Source organism: Procambarus clarkii, chromosome 55, assembly GCF_040958095.1.
Source record: "Procambarus clarkii isolate CNS0578487 chromosome 55, FALCON_Pclarkii_2.0, whole genome shotgun sequence".
NCBI classification, from domain to species: Eukaryota; Metazoa; Arthropoda; class Malacostraca; order Decapoda; family Cambaridae; genus Procambarus; species Procambarus clarkii.
In genome coordinates, this window is record NC_091204.1 from 16347576 (window position 1) to 16369802 (window position 22227).

At 37.4% G+C, this 22227-nt stretch overlaps 1 protein-coding gene across 1 annotated transcript in view; it reads left to right on the plus strand.

Moving 5' to 3' along the window:
* The window catches only part of LOC123755331 (mediator complex subunit kohtalo), a 65207-nt gene that overhangs the window by 34228 nt on the left and 8752 nt on the right, over positions 1-22227 (plus strand). The window contains 10 exon segments of the mRNA XM_045737873.2: positions 1335-1645; positions 4342-4547; positions 6337-6466; positions 8482-8637; positions 10663-10755; positions 10886-11034; positions 12350-12443; positions 15225-15362; positions 16799-16934; positions 21525-21665. Of these exon segments, the coding sequence (XP_045593829.2) occupies positions 1335-1645; positions 4342-4547; positions 6337-6466; positions 8482-8637; positions 10663-10755; positions 10886-11034; positions 12350-12443; positions 15225-15362; positions 16799-16934; positions 21525-21665 (1554 nt within the window).

Sequence of the window (22227 nt, forward strand, 5' to 3'; positions counted from 1 at the left end):
CATTATCTGTAAATCATACACCCAACTCTGACCTTGTGTCTTCCCAGTGAGCGAAGGCATATGAATCCATGGGTAAGTAAGACTCACTGAAACACAACCCAAGCTCACACTCTGCCAAAGTGCAAGGCACCAAAACATAAGAGAATCAATAAGGCACAATATCAATACAAGCACACAGATAACTATGTCAATTCCCTATTTCAACAGTGGAGAAGAGAGACATGTACTACCCAAAAGTGAGGACTTGAAGAGGTGCCTGTTCATAGATGAGAGACCCCGAACCCCTCAGAACATGCATCTCTTGTAGAGTAAAGGAAATGCAATTCAGCCACCTGGGAAGGTAGATCTTGCTTCACAGGCAGAATTAATATGTGGGTGATAAAAAATACAATCGGGAAATAGAAATGACGTAAAGGAAAGCAATGTCCCTTCAGTGAGGAACTGTTTCTTCAGGAATAGCCAAATCCCCCTTGGCTGAAAATGGAGTAGGACAATGGGTCCTGCAGTACAGTTTAACCCTAGCAAACACCAAATGACTGTGTGAGACATCGCAGCTAGTTTGTACACCCCCCCATCCATGTGATCTGTATCACCATCTGAAGGCAACCAGGCGCATCAAGGTTGGAGTTGTTCACCCTGTGGCAATGATTGTTTGCCTCTAGGTTCAACCATTCTTTCAAACAATCGTTTTTTTATTTGTTTTGCCTAACATTTCTGGTGGATATTTTCTCAGTTTTAGGGAGATCTCTTATTGCCCCTCCCCCCATCATGCTCTGCATGCCTTGTGAAGCGAGCCAGGTTCTAGGCCTGGCTCCCGTTAGGTGTGTATGAATCTCAGAGGTCTGGTGCAATATTTAAGGCTTGGCTATACCAGTGCTTAAGCTCAAGTAACTGCTGAGAGGATCCTCCCAGAAAGCATCTTGAAATAACAAGATATATACTGTATGCCCCTTTAGTTCCATCACATTGGGTGTACTATATTATCGAGGCCACCACATGAAGGTGGTGTAAAACTTGGATACCATATTTTATAAGGTATCCCACATAAAGGTGTTTAGAAGTCCTTCCCAATACAAGTGTGTTGGCTTTGCTAATAGTAATCTTAAAACTTCATGAAAGAAAAGCTAATTCAAAGTGATGGAAGATGCCAATATAGAGTACAGATTTAGGATTGGAAATAAGAAGTATCCAGAAGTTGTTTGGGGGGTTACATATATTTTGTAATGAAAGAGACCAGTAAAAAAATGTTTAGTTGAAAAATGTACATGTGCTTCAAAATACCAAGTATGTTGTGCCCTATGCCTTGCCGATAATTTGTAACCATTCTATTACAGGTCAAGTGCTAGAGTCGGTTAATTTTGGTGCCTATTCTGGGAATTCTAAACCAACGGATGATGAGAATGCAACTAGTGAGGGTCCAGTAGTAAGCCCTCCTCCGAGTCACAGTCAGCCTAGCAGCGTGAGCAGTAGTAACGGCATGGAGATACCACCAGTAGGAAGACAGTTGGGACACTGGCCGCTTGCATCTCACCGACCGTTCCTCCAGCTGGTGCTCATGTGCCTTGATGGTCAAGATGATCAGTTATCTGAATTACTAGAGTCTCTCAGGACACAACTCACACAGTCTCTCTTCTCTCCTAAAGAGGTAAGATATTGTTTGTATATGCATTTGTTTTATGTAGTGCATGACCACATTATAATATTAGAGCATATTTAGGTAATCAGGTTACTTAGAAATACTGCAGTTTTTATTCTATGCACAATTTTATTTTGGTGAATTTTAGTGTTGTTGGCATTATATTTTGGTCCAGTAAAAGTTTCTTGAGTATCCAGTGCATCTGATTATTAATCATACCAGAATCTTATCATTTCATTTTATAATACAGTGTGTACTGTTGGACTTGGTTCTATTTAAGCAGAATAGAAACATGCACAGTGTTTATATATAGTTAGGAATTAAACACCAAGTATAATGATATAATGAGACACTCCATTTCTGGGTTACACCTTGGTAGCTTCCCTCAGCGTACTTCACCGGGAGATACAGAGCCACTATGACAATTTTCGTACATCGGAGACAAGCACCATCTTTGCTTGCGCTCTCTCATTATAACTCAGAAACATTTGGGAATCAAAGATCAACCCACAACTGTGATCAGCTGCCAAGAATTGAAACACAAATCTTGACCCAACAACAAAATCTTTGGAAATCTCTAAATTCCAAGCAACTCTATCTGAACTAGTTAATCTCCACCAAGACTCAAACACCACCAAATGTCATCTTGAGCTAGCTGAGGGTCAGGATGAGCTAACTCTCTGTAACAAACTAGGCTGTTGTAAGAATTATCCAGAGGGGTTTATCGACAAAAGAGAATGGGAAGCTGAGCCGCATGGTGACCTGACCCCCAGGGGAATTCGCGGTGGAAATAACCAACGCTTTGTTCATAGCTGCGTAAAATGAATCATCCTATAGTATTCAGTAATTTAGAGAAAATTAGCCTTTATTCATTTTGCATTAAAATTGTATTGTATAATAGTACTGGATACAATATCAAGAGTATTCTAATTATTGAGTTTAAGTCACCATCAGTGACGTCACGAATCAGATCTAACTTTTAAAGCGGAGTGACCGGCGGTCATAGGTCATCAGGGGTTGACAGGTCTACTATTTCTCAAAGTTTTAATAACCATTTTTGGGGATCGGGAACAGTTCTGCCGTTAGATGTTTGTAATTTAATTCAGTAAAATAATTCAACCAGTCTGGATCAATTAAGTACAACAGAGGTTAATTGTTATAACTTAAACCTGGCTAGTAACTTGGAAAAACTTTGACTAGGCGGAAGGATACAAGGTTCTAGTCTGGGCTAGGCCAGACGAGGACAAATCAGTGTGGTCACGGAAGCAGCTGGGATAAGAGGTCAACATCTTACCTCTCCCCAAGAACAGCCCCAACACCTAGAGCTGTGGTCGCCCAAGGTATAGTTGCTATTGTTAAGTATAGAAATAGTCTCATTTGCCACTCAGGTCAAGTAGGGAGTGTTAAAGTGATAGGGAGTGAACCTATTTAGATTTTGTTTTAGTTTTCTTTTAATAAATTAAATTTGTTATTACTTTGCATTTTATTGTTTCCATGTGTTTTATGTGTATACTTGTCCTGGTCACGTGGTCCACACGAGGCAGAGTTGCATTGGGCGCCGATTCTAACATCGAATCGGAATTATCATTACCGTGTAATTTATTCCACACTCAAGGTCATCGTTTATAGTGGGGATCAAGCCCCTAGGTTGATTAATTAGCGTGATCGATCCAGACCTCGATCATTGCTCTTGTATTACTGGTCTGGTGGTGGCAGCAGAGGTGACTCTAGGGTTTTGTTCAGAGCTTAGGTCACGTCATACTGGGTGTAGAATCCTAAGTCGGTCAATCGTCTTAGGACCACGTGGCGTGGAGTTGGCTTTGTTAAAAGTTTTGGAGTCCCTTGGTTTAGAAATAAAAGTAAGAATACGGGTAGAGGGAGTAGAAAGAAGGAAGAAAAGAGAGAGAAACCCTAACCCGTGTTACATCTCCAGCACTTGAGCCAAAATTTTAACTGGGATTCCAGGAAAACAACAATTTGTTTTCCTGTTTTTCTTTGTTTCTGTTAGATGCTTTCACAGAATTGTTTTATATAACTCGACCGCCACCAAATCTGGTGAAAATTTGTGAGTAATATATATTCTGTACTGTATTATGGTATGCACCAAGCCATGGCTATCTGCCTTGAGGCTACTCAACCTGGATCAATATAACTTAGAAACTACACCTTTGATGTTATATCTATTCCATATACATACAGTAAAAGGAATTATGAATTTGGGTTATTCACACAGAAACCACTCAGCCTGGTTCTGGTGCAGTTTCTCAAAACCACAAATAATCTAAGTCACAATGACCATGGTACTAACTAACGGGGTTTTAGTAGACACTTCTATTTTTAGTGTGCCAATAAAATTCCATTTGGTTTTTGCATTGTATATATTTGATCTCTTAATTTTGAGAAGAGTTAACTATGCAGACAAAGGTTCCATTAAAGTATGTTCCATCAAAATCAGATAGTGCTCTAAAGATAAGCTGATTTTCTCTAAAAGTAAGGTGACATGGAGAAGACGGTGAATAACCCACTGTATATAAAAGTGAGATATGACATACAGCATTAGGCTGTTATGCAGTTATATTTGAAATGTGTGATATCTGAACGATAGTTAGATCTCCCATCACCCTAATGGTAATGGATTTTATTAAATTGTTGCTGTTGTTGTTACATAATGTGCTGGTAGTGTATTAATCGACTTAATTTATCAGGAAAAGCCTGGAGCTCTGCAAGTCACCTTTCCTGAAGATGGCAGAAGCCGACAATTGATGCTGGAAGCATTGAGTCTTCGGTTTGCTCTAGTGGGAGGCCTGTTTGATGTAATAACATCGTCCTATTCCAATTCCATCATCACTGAATGGGCTTTGCTCCTTGTTAATCTCATTATATTTGGTGTGATTGACCTTTCTAACAATAGGTGAGTAGCAATACAATTTGTTTTAGTTTAATTTGGGCTTGCTTTGTACTAAAATCTTTCCTACTTTGAATTCTTCAATATAAGTTTATATCTGTCACTTAATACTGGCAAAAGCATTGGAGAGAATCTATGATTTTATCAGATACATTGCCTCTTGATTACTGCCCTCATCTTTCTGTAAGAAAATTTTTCATTCTTGCTAGAAAGGATTGCCCTGTCACCCCTCTAGCATGTTCCAGTTTTCTAAACAGCCTGTTATTTGGTACTCTGTCAAAAGCCATTGTTTAAGTCCAAATAGACAGTCAACCCAACTATCTCTTTCCTGTAGAATCTGTGTAGCCCTACCAAAAAAAACCAAGTAGATTTGTTTCACAGGATCTTCCTGTTCGAAAAAATTTTGTCTGTCTGGTATTACGTCATTACTCTCCAGGTGTTCTGCCCATTTGGTTTTAATTATTTGTTCTAGTGTTTTGATTACAGCGCTTGTTAACCCTTAGACCGCACAATACATATATATAAGATTTGACAGAAAATAATTTAACATAAGTTTTTATAACTTGCACAAATACTTTCCAATTTTTTTTGCATAATCAACTAGGCAAATGTTCCAACTTTGTCTAAATGATCACAGCGTAACTTGAAAAACAAGAGAATCAAAATTAATTTGAAAAATGAATATTGAAAACTTTGGATTTTCAATTCAGAATAAAAAATATGTACTATCATCAATTGTTCATTTAATGTTATTATTCTCTCAGAATGGCATATGATCTTCATTTTCATCAAATTAGAATACAGTGTATAGGTTTTCAGTATAGTTTACTGTAAAAAAAATCATCAATAGGGAATTTTAAATATGCGACAAATTTAGACCCAAAAAAATTATAACTCCAAATGTATAAAGTTAATGAAAAATCCATTCTGATGGGATTGTAGAACAGACAGCTGAGCACATAGGATGTCAAAATAGTGAGAATCGGTTGATAACTGGAATTTTAGAAGCCACTCAAAGTTGAAACTCTGGTTTCAGAGATAATTGAAGTTGAAGTTATCAATAATGAATAAAGGTAGTTTTAATGCATTAATTTAATTGTATGTTTTAATATACATTGTTTGGCACTCATACTCGAATATGTGAAAGTTGTAGATCAATGTGTGTTGAAATGAAGTCAAGAAAAAATAACCCCCAAAAAACACAAAATATAGGGATAATTATATTAATTATAATGATTTAGGGGATATATTTAAGGTATACTTTATATAAGTGAAAAAGCCCTAATATGGTCCCTAATCATCAAAACAACCTAAAGAGACAAAGAAAATATAGTTTGAAATCAGAGAAAAAATCGGCCAACATTTTCTAACATTTCATAAGCAAGTATAGTCTTTATCTTGAGTATCTCGTGCTGCTATCTGCCACCTTAGCTTGGGTTTGTGTTTCCCACCGAGAGTTATCATCTCGGAAGGGCACAATTTCTCCTTTGGGAAGACGCCTTTTCAGTCGGCTCTCTCCTGGGAAGTGCTTTGAGAGACAGTTGTGAAGTGAGATATGTTAAGTGAAAAGTAGATTATAAAATATTAAAAAGAAACCTTTTGTTTTCCAATCATTATATCCTTTATTGGTTCAAATTAATAAAACATTAGAGTAAGCTGGAAAGCCTATCCAAATCATTTAATTTAACAGGTATTAAAATGAATAATAGTACATATAATGAATATATATTTTATATACATTTATGTGCTTGGTATGAGTACTGTAAACTTACTTATAACATAAATTTTGTCACAGTGAGCTCTTCAACACAGTGTTGGACATGCTGGCAACTCTGATTCACTCCACTCTAATATCTGACGGACCTTCTGAGTCTCGTGAGGAGAACAGGCGCCATTATTATAATCTTGTCAAAAAGATAAAAAAAGTAAGTATAATGGAAGTGGATCTTTTTAATGTTTACTAACTATACCCATTAATATATTGGCATATTAGAGGTGAGATTTTGTCCCATTACTAGGTATAACTTGTAGTTTTTCATGTTTAATTTATTTTCTTAACCATGTCATTCCTATGTATAGTAATATTTTTAAGAACCTTACAGTTTAAGCTTAAAATTTTAAACACTACTGTCTGCTCCTTCACTCATTAGCAGTCATATATTCCATGTATTTCTCTCTTCTTTTTGATATATCAGATACAACATTGTATTTGTGCCAGTGTTGAACATTCTCACCACGCTCAGTGGCACAGCCATTCTCAAAGATGTTCAGTGCCTCTCGGCTTATCCTTAATTTAATGGTTAAGTTTCTCACTCCTGCCACCTCCCATGTTGATTGCTGCTGCTCTTAGACATCTTGTTGGCTTAAAATTAGCTGATTTTGTATTAAAAACTATTTATAAATAAAATCCTTTATATATGTAGTACCACCTTGTTGCATCACATGAGAGGGAAGAAAAACATGTTTGTCATTCCATGGGGTCAGGACAACTCAGTTGGGACCAACACATCAGCAGCCAGAGGAAAAAAGTTACATATTTTAGCAGGATAATGCAGGCATTTCTAGCAATAATTATAATAATGTTTTATATAATCATTTATCTATTTTCTGTTATTAATGCAGTGTTTTAATGGATTTATATATTTGGAATATTTTTTTCTGCTGTAGGTTGGTAAGTAACTACAGTATATATATTGCACTGGTATGCCCTATTATTTGGGTTTTGTCTTAAGAAACGGTAACACTCTTGTGATTTTGGCAGAGCTATGCAGTGAGCATTCAGTATATAGTATTGTACTCCCACAATGTATGAGTGGTCGACAAGTGAAGTGGCTTGAAAGTAGTAATCATTGATACTACCTCCATCCACAATCTCAAGAGCAGATATGATACAAAATGTGATCATCAAGCATCAAGAAAGTGCATGTGATACAAAGCTTATGAGGTAGGGTGAAAAGATCTAAATCTCATTCCCTGTATTTACCCTGCAAGTGTGTTTGAAAACTTCCTTTGGCTTCAGTGCCAGAATGTCATCCTGTCTGTTGCACAATGTAAATCAAAAGACAAACAAATATCCAACCTTTTGAAGCAGCTAGATAATTCTGCTGAGAAAGGCACTTTTCATATTCAAAACTTTTTAACCGAATCATTTTGCTGGTCTCAATACCTCAAGTTTTGCTCTACTTTCCAGGAACACAGTCGCTTTCTCGCATCAGAAAGTATGAGAGTGACTCGGGTCAGATAATCTAGAATCGTGTATGGTGTTACGGCTGCCTGGCGGTGGTTGATGCAGGCGGCAATGCAGGCTAACTGGAAGTTTTGAACAATTCTCCATGATTGCCTAGAACCATTTGATATGTTTTCTGTGGCACTGGTGTCAGTATTTTTACTTGCCTGGCAGTAGTGTACTTTTCTAAGCACACGGGCTTATACTATCGAGAGCAGGTGAATGATTCTGGTGATGTAGCTGCTCCTCACGTTGATTTGAAGGCGTAATTTTTTGTTTAGATTAAATTTGCTTCATTTAATAAGATTGTACAAATGGTTAGGTAGGAACAATAATAATTTGAATGTACTCTATATACAAGATGTTGGAACAAAATTAACAAATAATGATAATAAATGTGTTGTTCCTTGATTAGTAACTGACAAATATGCAGCAAGAGCATAGACCTCACTCATACATATGACAAGAATGACCAGAAAGCTCATGAATGAAGTTGGGAATGAGATACAATAAAAATGTGAACCAATTGATCAAAAAGTGTGAATCGAGTCTACAGTACCTTGTTTTGACATGATCCAAAACTAATAAATCACAGAAGCTCTGGTTAAGAACACTTTAAGTGCAGAAGTATAGATGAAACTTTAAGTTTGATTAAACAATTATAATACAGGATTTGAAGTAAAAAATTAATAAATTTGTAAATTTATTCCTTAGGAAGTTGGCGAGCGTAACAATGTGTCGCTACGCCTGGTCCGTCAACTGATTCCACTGCCAAAGTTGCAAGCTGAAGTTATTACCCTTGAGCCTTGGGGGTCTGTGACAGACACGAAAGGCAATCGGTTACAAGAGTTTGATAAGGACAAAAAGCATGTAAGTACTAAAGGATTAATGTAATGTGCTCATTAAATAAGAATCATGTGGTTATGACTGCATGTAGGTGTGTGCTGATGTTGTGAAACTACAGTTTTGCACTCATACTTTGCATTCTCTCCTTATGCAAGTGATATAGTAGATTAAAGGAGAAATTGTACACTGACAAATGATTAGTTCATAATGATTAGCATAAAAATAGCAAAGAGTTACAAACTTCGAATGTAACAGAGCTTCAACTGCTACGAAAGGCTTAATATGAGTTGAGTGTACTGTAATCTGGGGTCTGGATTTTGAAGTACTGTACAGTACTGTAGCCTGGGAGTGAAGAGTACCGGCGGTAGTAAAAAAAAGTGGCAAGCATTTCGTCCTAAATATGGCCTGGTTTCATGTCGAGTTGAATTATATGGCTAATTGAAAATATAATTTAATTATTTTCTCTTTCAGTATCCTTTGACTTGTGCAGATAAAATTATTGTTTTGTTCATGATCACAAAATATCCATTGTTGAATCATTAACAACAATTATATTTTACTTTAGTCTTGCTGTTTCTTACTCCTCCTTCAACACTATTTATCTTCATACTGGTGTGTGTAATAACCTTAGTGTAATTACAGGATGAGAGCTTTGCTTGTGGTGTCTCATCTTTCCAGTACTCTGTCATATAATGCTTTGAAACTACTGACTGTTTTGGCCTCCGCCACCTTCTCACTTAACTTGCTTGAACCATCTACCACCCTGTTTGCAAAAGGGAATTTTCTTAAATTTCTTCAACAGCTTTGTTTAGTTGGCTTAAATCTGTGACCTCTTGTTCTTGAAGGTCCAGGTCCCAGGAATTCTTCCTAGTCAATTTTGTCAATTCCTGTTACTATTTTGTACATAGTAATCATATTGCCTCTTTTTCCCCTATCTTCTAGTTTTAGCATATTAATGCCTCTAACCTCTCTATATAGTTCTTGTCTTTCAGTTCTAGGAGCCATTTAATTGCATGTCTTTGCACCTTTTCCAGTTTGTTGATATGCTTCTTAAGATATGGGCACCATACAACTGCTGCCAGCTTGGGCCTCACAAAGGTCATGAACAATCTCTCAAGTATTTCCCCATCCATTTATATAAAAGCAATTCTGAAATTGCATATCATTGCATAGGCTCCTTGCACAATGTTCTTTATGTGGTTCTCAGGTTAAAGTTTTCTATCTAGAACCACCCGTAGATTTCTTTCTTAAGAATTTTTTAAAGCTTTTTCACATAATTTGTAGGTTGTGTGTGGTACATTTTCTCCTATTCCACCTTCCATAACATTGCATTTATTCATATTAAATTCCATTTTCCAATTGGTGATCCATACACTTATTTTGTCTGGGTCCTCTTGAAGGGCATGACAGTCGTCTAAGTTTCTTATGTTCCCTATTTGACTGATGAAGATTAAGCCACCCAAGAGGTGGCATGGGCATGAATAGCCCATAATTATGTTCCCTAATATCTTAGCATCATCAGAAAACATGTTCATATAATTCCGTATTCCATCTGGTAGGTCGTTTATGTAGACAATGAACATTACCGTTGCAAGAACTGAACCCTTGTGGGACTCCTCTCATGACATTTCTCCAGTCCAATCCATTGTCTCTGATTACTGCTCTCATTTTTCTGCCAGAAAACTGTTCATCCATATTAGAAGCCACTGTCACTCCTCCAGTATGTTCCAGTTTCCAGAACAATTCTTATGTGGAACTCTGTCGAAAGCCTTTTTTAGGTCCAGATAAATGCAGTCAACCCATCCATCTCTTGCCTGTAATATCTCTGTGGCTGTATCATAGCAATTAAGTAAATTAGTTACACAAGATCTTCCATGTGTGTTTGTGATGTATGTATATCCTGTATATATAATATACACACACACACACACATATATATATTTATGTATTTTATTTTATTTATTTATATACAGTACTGTATATTGATATCTGCCTCTATTATGGGATGTTTAAATTGATTGTACAACTATTATTGCAATTGGTGTACAGGTACTTGCCGTTGAAGCACGGAACAATTTGTGCAGATGGTTGGTAACTGATATGTCTGCTGAAAATTCCTCTTCACATTACTCTACATTAAATGTGTGTAATAGAGTAAATAGTATAAATGAAAAATAAAAATGATTAAAATATAATTTGTATTAGTTGCTGTTTATCAGATAGATTTAGTAATTTAACTATTTATTTTCTGGTGTTTATCATTTTATTGAAGGGTTTGCAAGCAGCAGAGAAGCAGAAGCTTAGTCCATGGGATATTTTAGATGGTCATCGCAATCCTGCTCCGTTATCGTGGGCATGGTTTGGTGCCACCCGACTCGAGCGCAAGCCTCTCAAATATGAAGAAGCTCATAGACTGTTAAGGTGGGTTTCAGATTTTTCTAGAGAGGCCGATCAGTGGCATCCTGTAGCTAGCCACGGTGAGATAGCTCAACGCATACAAGTCATATTAGCCCTTGGAGTCATTGTAAGCCTATCGGTGATCAGAGGCCAAAACCTGGCTCCCCTCTCACAGAGGTGCAGGGAGCAGGGGAAGAAATGAAGTGATACAAAATGGACAGTTGCAGGGTTCACAAATAAAGCAGCAAATGACTCGGCAAACAATCCATCCTCAAGTTAGGTCACACACACACTGAGGTCCCTTTCCCACCCCTAAGAAAAATGTTTCACTATGTTCAACAATGTTTTCTGGAAGAGTCTTCCCCCTGTGGCTCTCTAAAGATATCTCGCCTAGTTACTAGGTCACATCAGTCGCAGGAGTTCTGTTTGGCCAACCTGGAACTTGAGCCAAAACCTGGCCTCTGCACAGAGGCATAGTGTGTGCGTGACATTCTGTCACTCCACCAGGAAAGCATCCAGAAAGTCATTAAAGCATTACAGACAACTGCAAGGTTCACAGAAAATATAGTCGCAAAGGTGCCGAACAAGTCAAAATGCTGATCAAAACATTCAAAATATCCTCAAACCCGTTAGTAATGATAGCCACCACCAGGCGGGCGAGATTCCCAGCCCCCCCCTCCTCGATAAGAACCCTCTCATGTCAGCTTTGTCACACTACCAGTACTTGTAATGCGTCTAGGTCACCATCAGAAGTGGCAGGTCCCTGTGCTTCCAAGTTAGGTGCTGGCCATTCTTGAACTTTGTCCTGCAGGGACCATAAAAGTTAGTCCTGCAGGGACTAACCTTAGGAGGTACAAGCACTTTGCCCAGAGAGTGTAACACTTAAATGCAGTGATGACTATTTTAATGTACAATGTAAATTATGATTCTTGTACTGTGATTTGTGGATTTGTACTCACTGGATTTGTGAGCCCCTTGAGGGATTTGAAGTAGAGGGTAGAAATAGCCTAAGCTACTATTTCCTTTTGAGATGTATCTTATTGTACTTGAAGTAGAGGAGGGTAGAAATAGTCTAAGCTACTCTGTTCTTTTGAGAGATGTATCTTTTTGTCTCAATAAACGTACTTGAACTTGAACCTATTAATATAACCTGTCCTAGGTGTTGTTAGCCCTAGTATTGTTAGCAATCCTAGGGCTAACATATGGCAGTTTTGTACTTCCATCCATAATAATAATAATAATAGGTACTATAATTTTTGGATGACAAGTTGAAATTGGCATGTGAGAATTTGTTCATCTATCTCTTGTATTTTGATATATTTTTCATATTATATTATAGGTTCCATACACATACAGTTCTGAAGCCTGTAGCCTTTTACCTTGAGCCACCACCGCTCCCTGTGGAAGATCTTGAACCAGTACCAGACAAGCAGGTTAGTCTTGGATGATGGTGTAATATTATTACGTATGCATGTACATTGTGTTCAGTATGATCAGTCACACTTGGCTAGAAATAAGACAAGTAATGCATTGACAGCAGTAGTCTGTTTAGCATAATCAAAGGCCATATGTGCTGAAGTGTGAATAATAATGAGATGATATAAGCATCTATTCTGTTCAGTATGATCAGTAATTAAAATTAACCAAAAATTTAATTTAGACATAGTAGCAACAATTTTGTTCGGTAGGATCAAGGACTAACATTAAGGTAAGGTTGCCAGTCCTTGGCCATACAAGCAAGTTTTTGCATTCCAAATGGGACAAAAAATTCCTTTATTAATGTAATTGTGGTTATATGGATGTAATGGAGTTAACCAAGAATTGTAAACAAAATTCAACTATTTTTTTTTTTAATATTCTACTATACAATGGGGTCATCATGTGCTAGAGGCCTGTGATTATTTCAAATCACAGTTAGATTTAGTTTAGTTCATTTATTATGCACCCCATATCCATCCCGTGGGCGGTAGTGGAAAGTGTTACAGAGGCACATAATGGGCTCAGGGACTGAACCCCACAATTCATTTAGCTAAGCAAGTTACAATCTTGATGAGCTAGTTACAAAATTCAATATAAGTCGTCACATCAACAATGGGTTCGAGATTGACCACAAGTACAGTTTCTAAATTAAGCAACTGACATATGTGGAGAGCTAGTGTCAAAATTGATATGTTTGTCCTGCACACCGCCCCCCCATCCAGTGGGCAGCGGTGGATAGGTTACAATCACTTAGTTACTACCTACAGTTAGCAAACTGGGGATATTTGGCTAAAATTTCTGGTAGCAGATAATTTTGAATGAAATATTTACACATCGTTGGAACATTGGTTATAGAATTGTCTCTAAATTCACATATCTTTTCGCACTCCATCACATAGTGACGGAGGGGTCACAGCATTTGAGCTTTCCTGTCAGTGTTTCAATCTATTTCTGGATGATGATCCCATACAGAACAGCAGCAAAAGGAGTGGGTTGTAAGACACTTTCTTTGAGCATCTTAGGCTTATATACAGTACTCATTCACTGCTTTTGTCAATTATGTGTACATAAATAGTTATTTAACACATTAATTTATGTATTTCTGGGGAAGCCCCTTGTGGTTCCCTGAAGCTACTATCTCTGGTAGAGTGCGATACTACTATGTCCCATCAGACATGGGGCCTAGTAGTATCAGGGGACCGTCTGATACTAGTCTGAAAGGCCTGCCAGGGACCAGAGCCAGAACCTGGCCCCCTCTGAGGTGCAGGAAATGGTGGCACTTGTGATAAAGTTGAGAAAGTTAGTTGAAGCTGTGAGGAGGATTTGAACTTATGTTTTGGGTACTCCCAAGCAACGCCTTAGACCACTACACCATGGCATGGTCAAAAGCATTGCGACCTGGGATTTTGACTGTCATGGTATAGTGGTCTAAGGCATTTTTTGGGAGTACCCAGAGCATAGGTTTGAGTCATCCTTATGGCTCCTACTGATTTTCTTGTTGATACGTCACGTTAATGTGATTTCTTTGAGTATAAAATTGTTTATTAATTAAGTCATGTCTGCCACCCACTGGGAAAGGCATCCAGAAAGTAGAAAACAAAACAAAAACCACTGCTGGTTTCAAACGTAACTGCAGCCTCGAGAACCGCAGAAATAACTCTCCAAATTATATAAACAAGCAATCAAAGATTTTTGTGACTAGTACCAGCACCTTGGTCTCATTCCAAGGCTCATGTTTCATAGGCTGTCCAGAGTGTTATCAAGGCTAGCCAGCCGGCAGTCTGGGCCCCATGATGTTTCCAAATATGCTGCATTCACGACAGTCTTCTCTAATGTCTTGGGTGAATATTCGGGCTTGGGGGTTTTGGCATACTTAACATGGCAGCCAGGTATTTAGTCAATGTCCCTGTTCCTTTTCATTCCTGTGTTGGCCTGGGTCATGTTTCCTGGCCAATGGTCTCTTCTTCAACTTAGTGCCTGCTGCCTCTCCTCCTCTCTGATAAGTCCTTCTAATTTTTTTCTGATTATTTAGCTAGAGGGAGCTACCATAAGGCTTCTCCAGAAACACAGCATTAAATGTAATGAAATGGCTCTTCCTGGTAGAGTCCTGGTGGCTCTCTGTCTCCCTCCCTCACTTCCATGTTCGTTGACTTGTTGCAATGTTAATCTGCTCCTGAACTGATCTGATAGCCAACTCCGGACTGAGCTCCAGGCTACCTGGTGGCAGCATTCAGTACCAATAGGTTCTAGCTACTTTTGTGTGTTTTCTTTTGTTTATTTTCTATAGTTTGGGAGTTATTTGGCAGTTTAGTGGCTTTTGAGCCTTGTGAACCCAGCAGTTGTCTTTACAGCTTTACTGACTTACTAGATTTTTTTCCTAATGAAATGATAATGTCATTTGCTCCCTGCACCTTGTGTGAAGAGGCCAGGTTTTGGCTGTAGTTCCTGGTAAGCCAAATGAACTTGCGTAAATGATGTGACTGGTAGATTTGAGCAATCTCTGGGAGATAGTTATGGGGAACCACCATGGGGCTTCTCCAGAAGTAGTGGTTTAGTTATGTAGCCTAGTTTGTGTCTATTTCTGAAACCATGTCTGTTTTCCCCCATATTCTAACACATTGCATTACTGTACAGAACTGTATTTATGATTTGGTAATACTGTATTTAGTTCTCATTAATGATATGTAATTAGTATGCTAACAAAGTAAAGTATTTGGTTTATTTATTAACTACAGCAAGTTAAAGAAGAAGTGAAGGCTCCAGACACTCCTACGTCTGACCAGTCACCTCGTGGAGCGTCAAAGCGCGGAGGCAAGACTCAGCGCAACAGGCGGCGGGCTCCCAGACAGGTGGCTAGTGTCAATATGGCAAGTGTGAGTATTGTACCTTTGTACTATTTTGTATCATTTGCTAAGCCTTATATTTGTTTGTGTTTTTTATTCAGTTACTGTATATGCTTCAGGTTGGTAAAGATATTCATTCGTATCAAATAGAGTAACCTCATTCATCTTTGGGAGACAGTAAACAGGAAACGTACAAACATTCAATGGGACACAGTTCTAAGTAATGTAAGTCCTACACAAGGAATAAAAAAAGTGACTTCTGAAGCATATCAAGTCTGTCTGAAACATGTTTCTTTGAGGAAAGTCAGAAACAGGTCCAACGTAGAAAGATAACGCAGACGACACTACAAAAGAAGGAAAAATAACGGAATGCTTAAGCAGACACGACTTTCCCTACAAAGAAGGAATAATTTAATCAGGGACATTGAACAAATCGAATAGAGACTGAAGCATTCATATCAGATTGAAGAAAGGTAACTAGAACAGAAAATAATTCAAGAAATAAAGAAACACCCAAAATATTTCTTCATGTATGCTACATCAAAAGCAAAAACCACTGCCAGTATTGGACCTATTCGTATGAGTGAAGGTTTGTACCCTGAGGATGACAAAGAAATTTGTGAAATCCTAAAAAAGCAGTATGAGGACATGTTTAGCACTCCGATAAACAGCAGGAAAGTGGAAGATCAGAAAAATTGGTCTTGGTCTCGAGCATTTCAATAAGCTTGTATGTGGTATTAGAGATCATAATATCCCCGATCATGTCTTCATTATTTGTGAAGACCAGATCTATAATATTTTCATTCTTAGTTGGCTCTGATATCTGCTGGTTGAGCAAAAATTTGTCACAGAATCTAAGTAGTTCTTTAATCTGTGGTTGTTTATGACCAGATAGATATCCTAGAATATTAATATTATTTGCTATTCTCCATCTTAGCTAGGCAGGTTGAAGTCATATCCAGCACTGCAGAAACTACCAATACTAGATAGCAAAATCAAATAACCCCCATATACTTTGGAATAAGCCAAGACAGTAACAGACTTTACCCAACAATCAATGTATTGAATGTAATAAGATTAATTTTTCTGGTACACTTGCATAGCATTCTGAATCAAACATTCTTTGTATATCTTCCAAGTGGCATCATGTTTTATCTGGTTATAATCGTTCGCTAAGGCTGAACTACATGCGACAATGCCAAGTAAATAATGGGTAGCCCACTTAATATCTCTGCAGCATACTAAATTAACCAGAGTTATCTGTAGTCCGTACCAGTTTCACATCAGTGTAAATATGTTACTTATGTTTTAAATAATTTTAGTTATACCTATATGAGTTTTATGATTACAGTATGTACTGTATATATATATTATATATGAGTATACATTAGGTATGTTAGGAATTGTATTTAATAGTTGGGTTAAACTGGTGTAAGATGCAATACTGAGACAGTATATTTGTGCAGCCCACAATGCCAGCCATGACGTATCAAAACCCAGGCTTCAGCGGCCCAGCACCGGCACAATGGGCTACTGGGTTTGGCCAGCAGCAGCCACCGCAGCAACAACAACCCTTCTACACTCAGCAGCCATTACCACCAGGTGCGTCCAAGCATTAGTTAATAATTTGCTTAATGTCCGTATTCATTGAATTTTATCTAGTGGTAAAAAGTGTTTTCAGATATTTTGACCATGCTCTATGTACCAGGTGAGTATTTCAAAAATCTATTATCATATAATCAAAATTGTCATTTTTCAAGTTTATATGAGACAAAGAGACCGTTGGACACTAGACTTTCCATAAAGGAACTAACATGCATGATAAATGGACACCCCAACTTCATGGAGTAAGCTGTAAAGGTGAAACTAGTGCAGCATAATATTTGGGTGTACAGATATTGACCCAATGCATGGTGTATCAATAAGCAGTTAGTGCCCAAAAGATTTGGACAGATGACAGAATCACTGACCCTTCTTTTACACAATACTACAGTGTTTCTTTGTAATGAACATTCAGCTTACTATCATTTGCTTGCAAGGTAAATCCCATTGCATATACAGTATATAGTTCAGGTGGAGCTTGCATAGCATAAGTTTTAGTAAACTGAAGATGGTAAAATTATTCTGCAGTTCCCCACTGTTTCTATCAGAAAAGCATGTTACTGGAGAATGTGATCTTCAGTATTGTACATTATTGTTTTACTGTACACGTACTTTCTTTTATTTGGTTTAAGCTATGGATCCATCTTAGACCATTCAATTGGAAACTTCCACTGAGCTTTACAAAATATACAGTTCCAATGGTCAAGAAGGAAGCTAAAAACCCAAGCATGTGACCAGCAGTAAGCTAATTTGAGTATTGCTTATTTATTTAAAGGCATGATTTGATTATTCATGACTTGAAGGTTAGAATAGCTTTAGAAAACATGAAACTTGTTAATAGCAGATGACATTTTATTTGGATATTGTGGAAGATGCGGTGTTGGCTAGATTCACCTGCATAGCAAGCGCAATTCATTGACTGGACAACTCTTGCACGTGAATTAGAACTGGCTTTTATTCTTAATCTGCCTCTTGAGGGTCTTTTCAATCTCACACTTCAAATTTTGACGTTCCTTTGAACTTCAAAATTTTAAGTTCCCTCTATAGGCGATAAAAACCAGTTGCAGAACTTTATAAACTCTCAACTCTATCCCTAGAATGACAAAGTAGGATAAGTAGAGAAATAGAAACGCTTGAACTAATGTTGCAAGATCATATAAAATCCATGAGAAGCAAAGCGAGCAAAAGGCCGTAAGTGAAATAGAGATGAATCCAAAATTCAGTAGTTTTTCTCTTATGCAAAATCTAGAACAAAACTATATCCTGCATTGGGCCTTTTGCAAGGGTGATGGAATCTTCACAGATGGCAGCAAGGAAATGAGTGAAATACTGAGGTTACAGTACGATTATGTTTTCAGTAATGTCCTGAACACATTGCTGATAAATGATCCAAGCTAATTCTTTATGAATAGGACTCCACCATTGAAAAATATATCATATATTACCCAATCCCCACTCGACTTTGAAGTAGCCATAGATAGTATGCCCATACACTCTGCACCAGACTCAAACTCGTGGAATTTTATATTCATCAAGAATTGCCACAAAAAATCTTATCACAGGCCCTAAACATCTTTTGGAGATGTAGCTTAGATACTGGTATTATCCCTGACATACTTAAAAAAATAAAACAAGCAGCAGAGATTGCCGCTTCACAAAGGAAGTAGTAAAGCTGACACACAGAAATCACAATTGTGTGATGCATGAAATGAACACATCAAATGTTCATTTGATGTATCACGCAATTGTGATTTCAGTGTGTAATAAAGTAAGGGCGAAGAGGGAGAACGGCCTATTGACATAGCTCGAGTGCATGGGGGGGAGTTGTGTAAAACCCTGGTTTGTGCCTCGGAGAGGCTGCAGGATCCAGTAAGTTCAGTAGAACTTCGGTTTCAACTCCTTTTGACCATGTCATAGCTCAGTCAATTAAGGCAGAGTCTGGGATGCTCTTGGACGCAGGTTCGAATCCTCGTCACGGCCCTTGTGTATTTGTTCTAGTAAAGCTGATGCCAAAAATTATAGACCAATAGCTGTAACATTGCACATCATAAAAATAAGGGGCATAACTGGCTGACCTCGTGGTGTTTTCAAAAGAGAACTTGACAAGCACCTTCAAAGGATACCTGATTAACCGAGCTGTGACTCATACATCAAGATGCGAGCAGCTGCATCGAACAGCCTGATTGATCAGACCAGCAATCAAGAGGCCTGGTTAGAGACTGGGTCGTGGTGATGTTAATCCTCAGAATCATCAACAGGTAGTTAACTGGTAAGTAAATCTTTTTCTCTGCCTTTTAAATTTTCATGGGTTAATATCACTGCCAGCTTGTCTTGCTACTTTTTTTTTCGGATTTATGGGTGGTCATATCACCAGCAGTTGGTCTTTTTCTCTTTCCTTTTAAGTTTACTTTAAGTGCTGTCACTGACAGCTGGTCTTTTTCTTTTAATCCTACAAAATTATAAGGAACAATGTCACTTCCAATTGGTCTTGCCTTTGAGAGTTGAAATAACCTAGATCCTTGGATTTAATTTTTGCCTTTAGTGCTAGTTTCCTCTTTTGTTTTCTAAAACTAGAGAAGGAAAGTCATGCTTGACTAAATACTTCTCCAACAGGGTTACAATCATGAGCATTGAAAAGCATCTGCAAGTGCTATTCAAAATCAAACATGACAGCAGAGTAGTTCTGTGACAGGAATCAAATAGCCATAACTTTCTTTCCCAGGCTGTTATATAATTCTGACCACCACCACCACCACCACCACCAGGTGCACCACCACCATTATGAAAACTGCTGCAAAACTGTACTCCAAGCTAATTAAGATTGTAGTAACGGAATCAGATTGGCGTAGATATGGGGTAGCAATCCCCAATCAGGTTGGGGATTGCTAACGCAATCTGATCCTGTTAATACCATCTTAATTAGTTTTGAGTACAGTTTTGCAGCAGTTCAGGAACTGAATTTGAATTTTTGAATTGAAATTGAAATAAGTATATTGAGGTAAAATACACACAAAGGGATGAGGTAGCTCAAGCTATTCTCACCCCGTTCAGTACATCGTGTTAATACATACATACACACATCACAAGTAATAAACGTATTACCGAACATTCTGAGATGAATTTGAGTTGCTACTTATTACATAATTGGGTTACATTATTGCATATTATTACATAATAAACAAAACTGTAGAAGGCCTGTTACTTCTTGTGAGGCAGTTTCTATTACTGTACTGTATACCTAACCAAACTCATTCACATTTTACCTATGCTGAAAACAATCCAGCAATCCCATGCCTGTTTTATATTGCCTGATAATTTGTTCCATAAATTTACAACCTTGTTACCTAACCAGTATTTGCCAAAGTCTTTTCTGAATCAAAACTTACGTAGTTTGTTTCCAATTTTTTTGTTTTTCATTTTGTGTTGATATGTTTAAGACTTTATTTGAATTTCATTTATTATACCATTTCATCCATTTGTATGCAGTACTTCAATCATGTCACCGCTTACTCTTCACCTTTCTAGAGAATTCAAATTTAGCTTTCTTAATATCTCTTTGTACGGGAGGTTTCTAATTTCTGGAATTAACTTGCCGTTCTTCTCTATACGTGGTCTAGCAAATTAATGTATTTCTATAGTAGAGCTACCAAAAGTGAACTTCATAGCATAAATGGGCCTAACAAGACTAAGGTAAAGCTGAAGAATAACATTATGTTATGCTTAGAACATAACTTTTCATACACAATACTATATACTGTACTCGCAGCATATTTTTTGTTTCATTTAAAGTGAAAACATAGTACTGTAGATGTCAATTTCTGCAATACTGTATAAGGGTTACTTTCTACCAATTACCATCTGCTCTACGAAGACGTGTCTCAAAACAGAGAACCTTATACGGTAAAGTTGACTTGAAAGAATTATAGACAGGAATGAGACAAGAATGAAAGTGCATTAGCAAAGGAGTTACTTTTTTTTTTTTAACAAAAACCAATAAAGCACATGAGAAGTTATGAGCAGTTGTTGTGCGGAAATAAAGTTACTGTGACGTATACAGAGGTTGTGAGGCTATTCCATATGAAAACTTGACTAAGGGGATGTGTATCATTTAAATAAACAGAGAAATACATTGACCATGTTATATGCTATACATAGCCAATGCTTTATTGCAATTGAACATGAGTTATGCTGTATAATATTAGTAGAATTTGTGGCAAGATAAAAACAAATCCAAAATGTTACTAGGGATGCTAAATTGTGGCAAGAGAAGTTTTCTTTATAATGAATTTTTTTTTTTATTTAATTTTGAGAAATTCTTGCTCTTTATAACTGCATTCAGTACACCTGTAGTGAACTAGAATTATTGTAAATTTGTAGTTAATTGATGTCATCTGAAAAGAAACTTCACTTACAAAAGCTGTAATACTCATTGTGTGCCTTTCAGCTTCCTATAGAATGAGCAATTTGTTTATAAATTCAGCAATTTTCAGACGTTTGATGTGTGGCTAGCTCATATACTGTTGGCTTGGCATTGCTGTGTGAGTTAAATTTTTAATTTTCATGAATTATTCTTTCTTTTTATTTCCACAGAACCTTGGCCACTTACAACAAGGTTTAAAAAAAATGCTAGTAATGCATACACGAAAAAGAGTGATGACCAATCTCCACTGAAGACAGGAACAGAGTTTAATATAAGGGATATTAAAACCAGTAGCCATGAGACTGCTGAAGGTATTATACTCACAGTAATTGCATATTTGCCCCAAAACATGGCTTACAGAACTGCTTATTTGCTGCTTTTGCTGCATTGGGTTGGGAAAGTGTTGATGCTGGTGTAAGAGTAAGCGGGTGCTGAGCAGCATGCGTGTGAACCTATTTACTCGCATTAGTCAGACTCGTATTACTCTGCTTAAACTGCTTACATCCAACTTAGATCAGTTATTCCTGCTAAAATTGTGTCACAAGAGAGATTCAAGCCACAGCATTTGGTAATTATACAGTGTATATGATACAAGTAAGTTTGAAAATGGTATTTATCCTTGCCATAAATAGCAGCAGGAATTATTTTTGCACGGAGCGCTCACCATTCAGGTAACTTGTCAACTTTCCACAATAATAATTCAGAAGGCCAATGTATGAACAGAATTTTCTGCCATGATGTAATATAAAAGAAAGGCAGGAATTATTAGATTTGCAAATCCAGTATTGATACACTTAGGTAATTACAGCCATACTTATAATTCTCCTTAACATTCAGTACATTCATTCTTAGCATTCACATTTTCTTGAACTA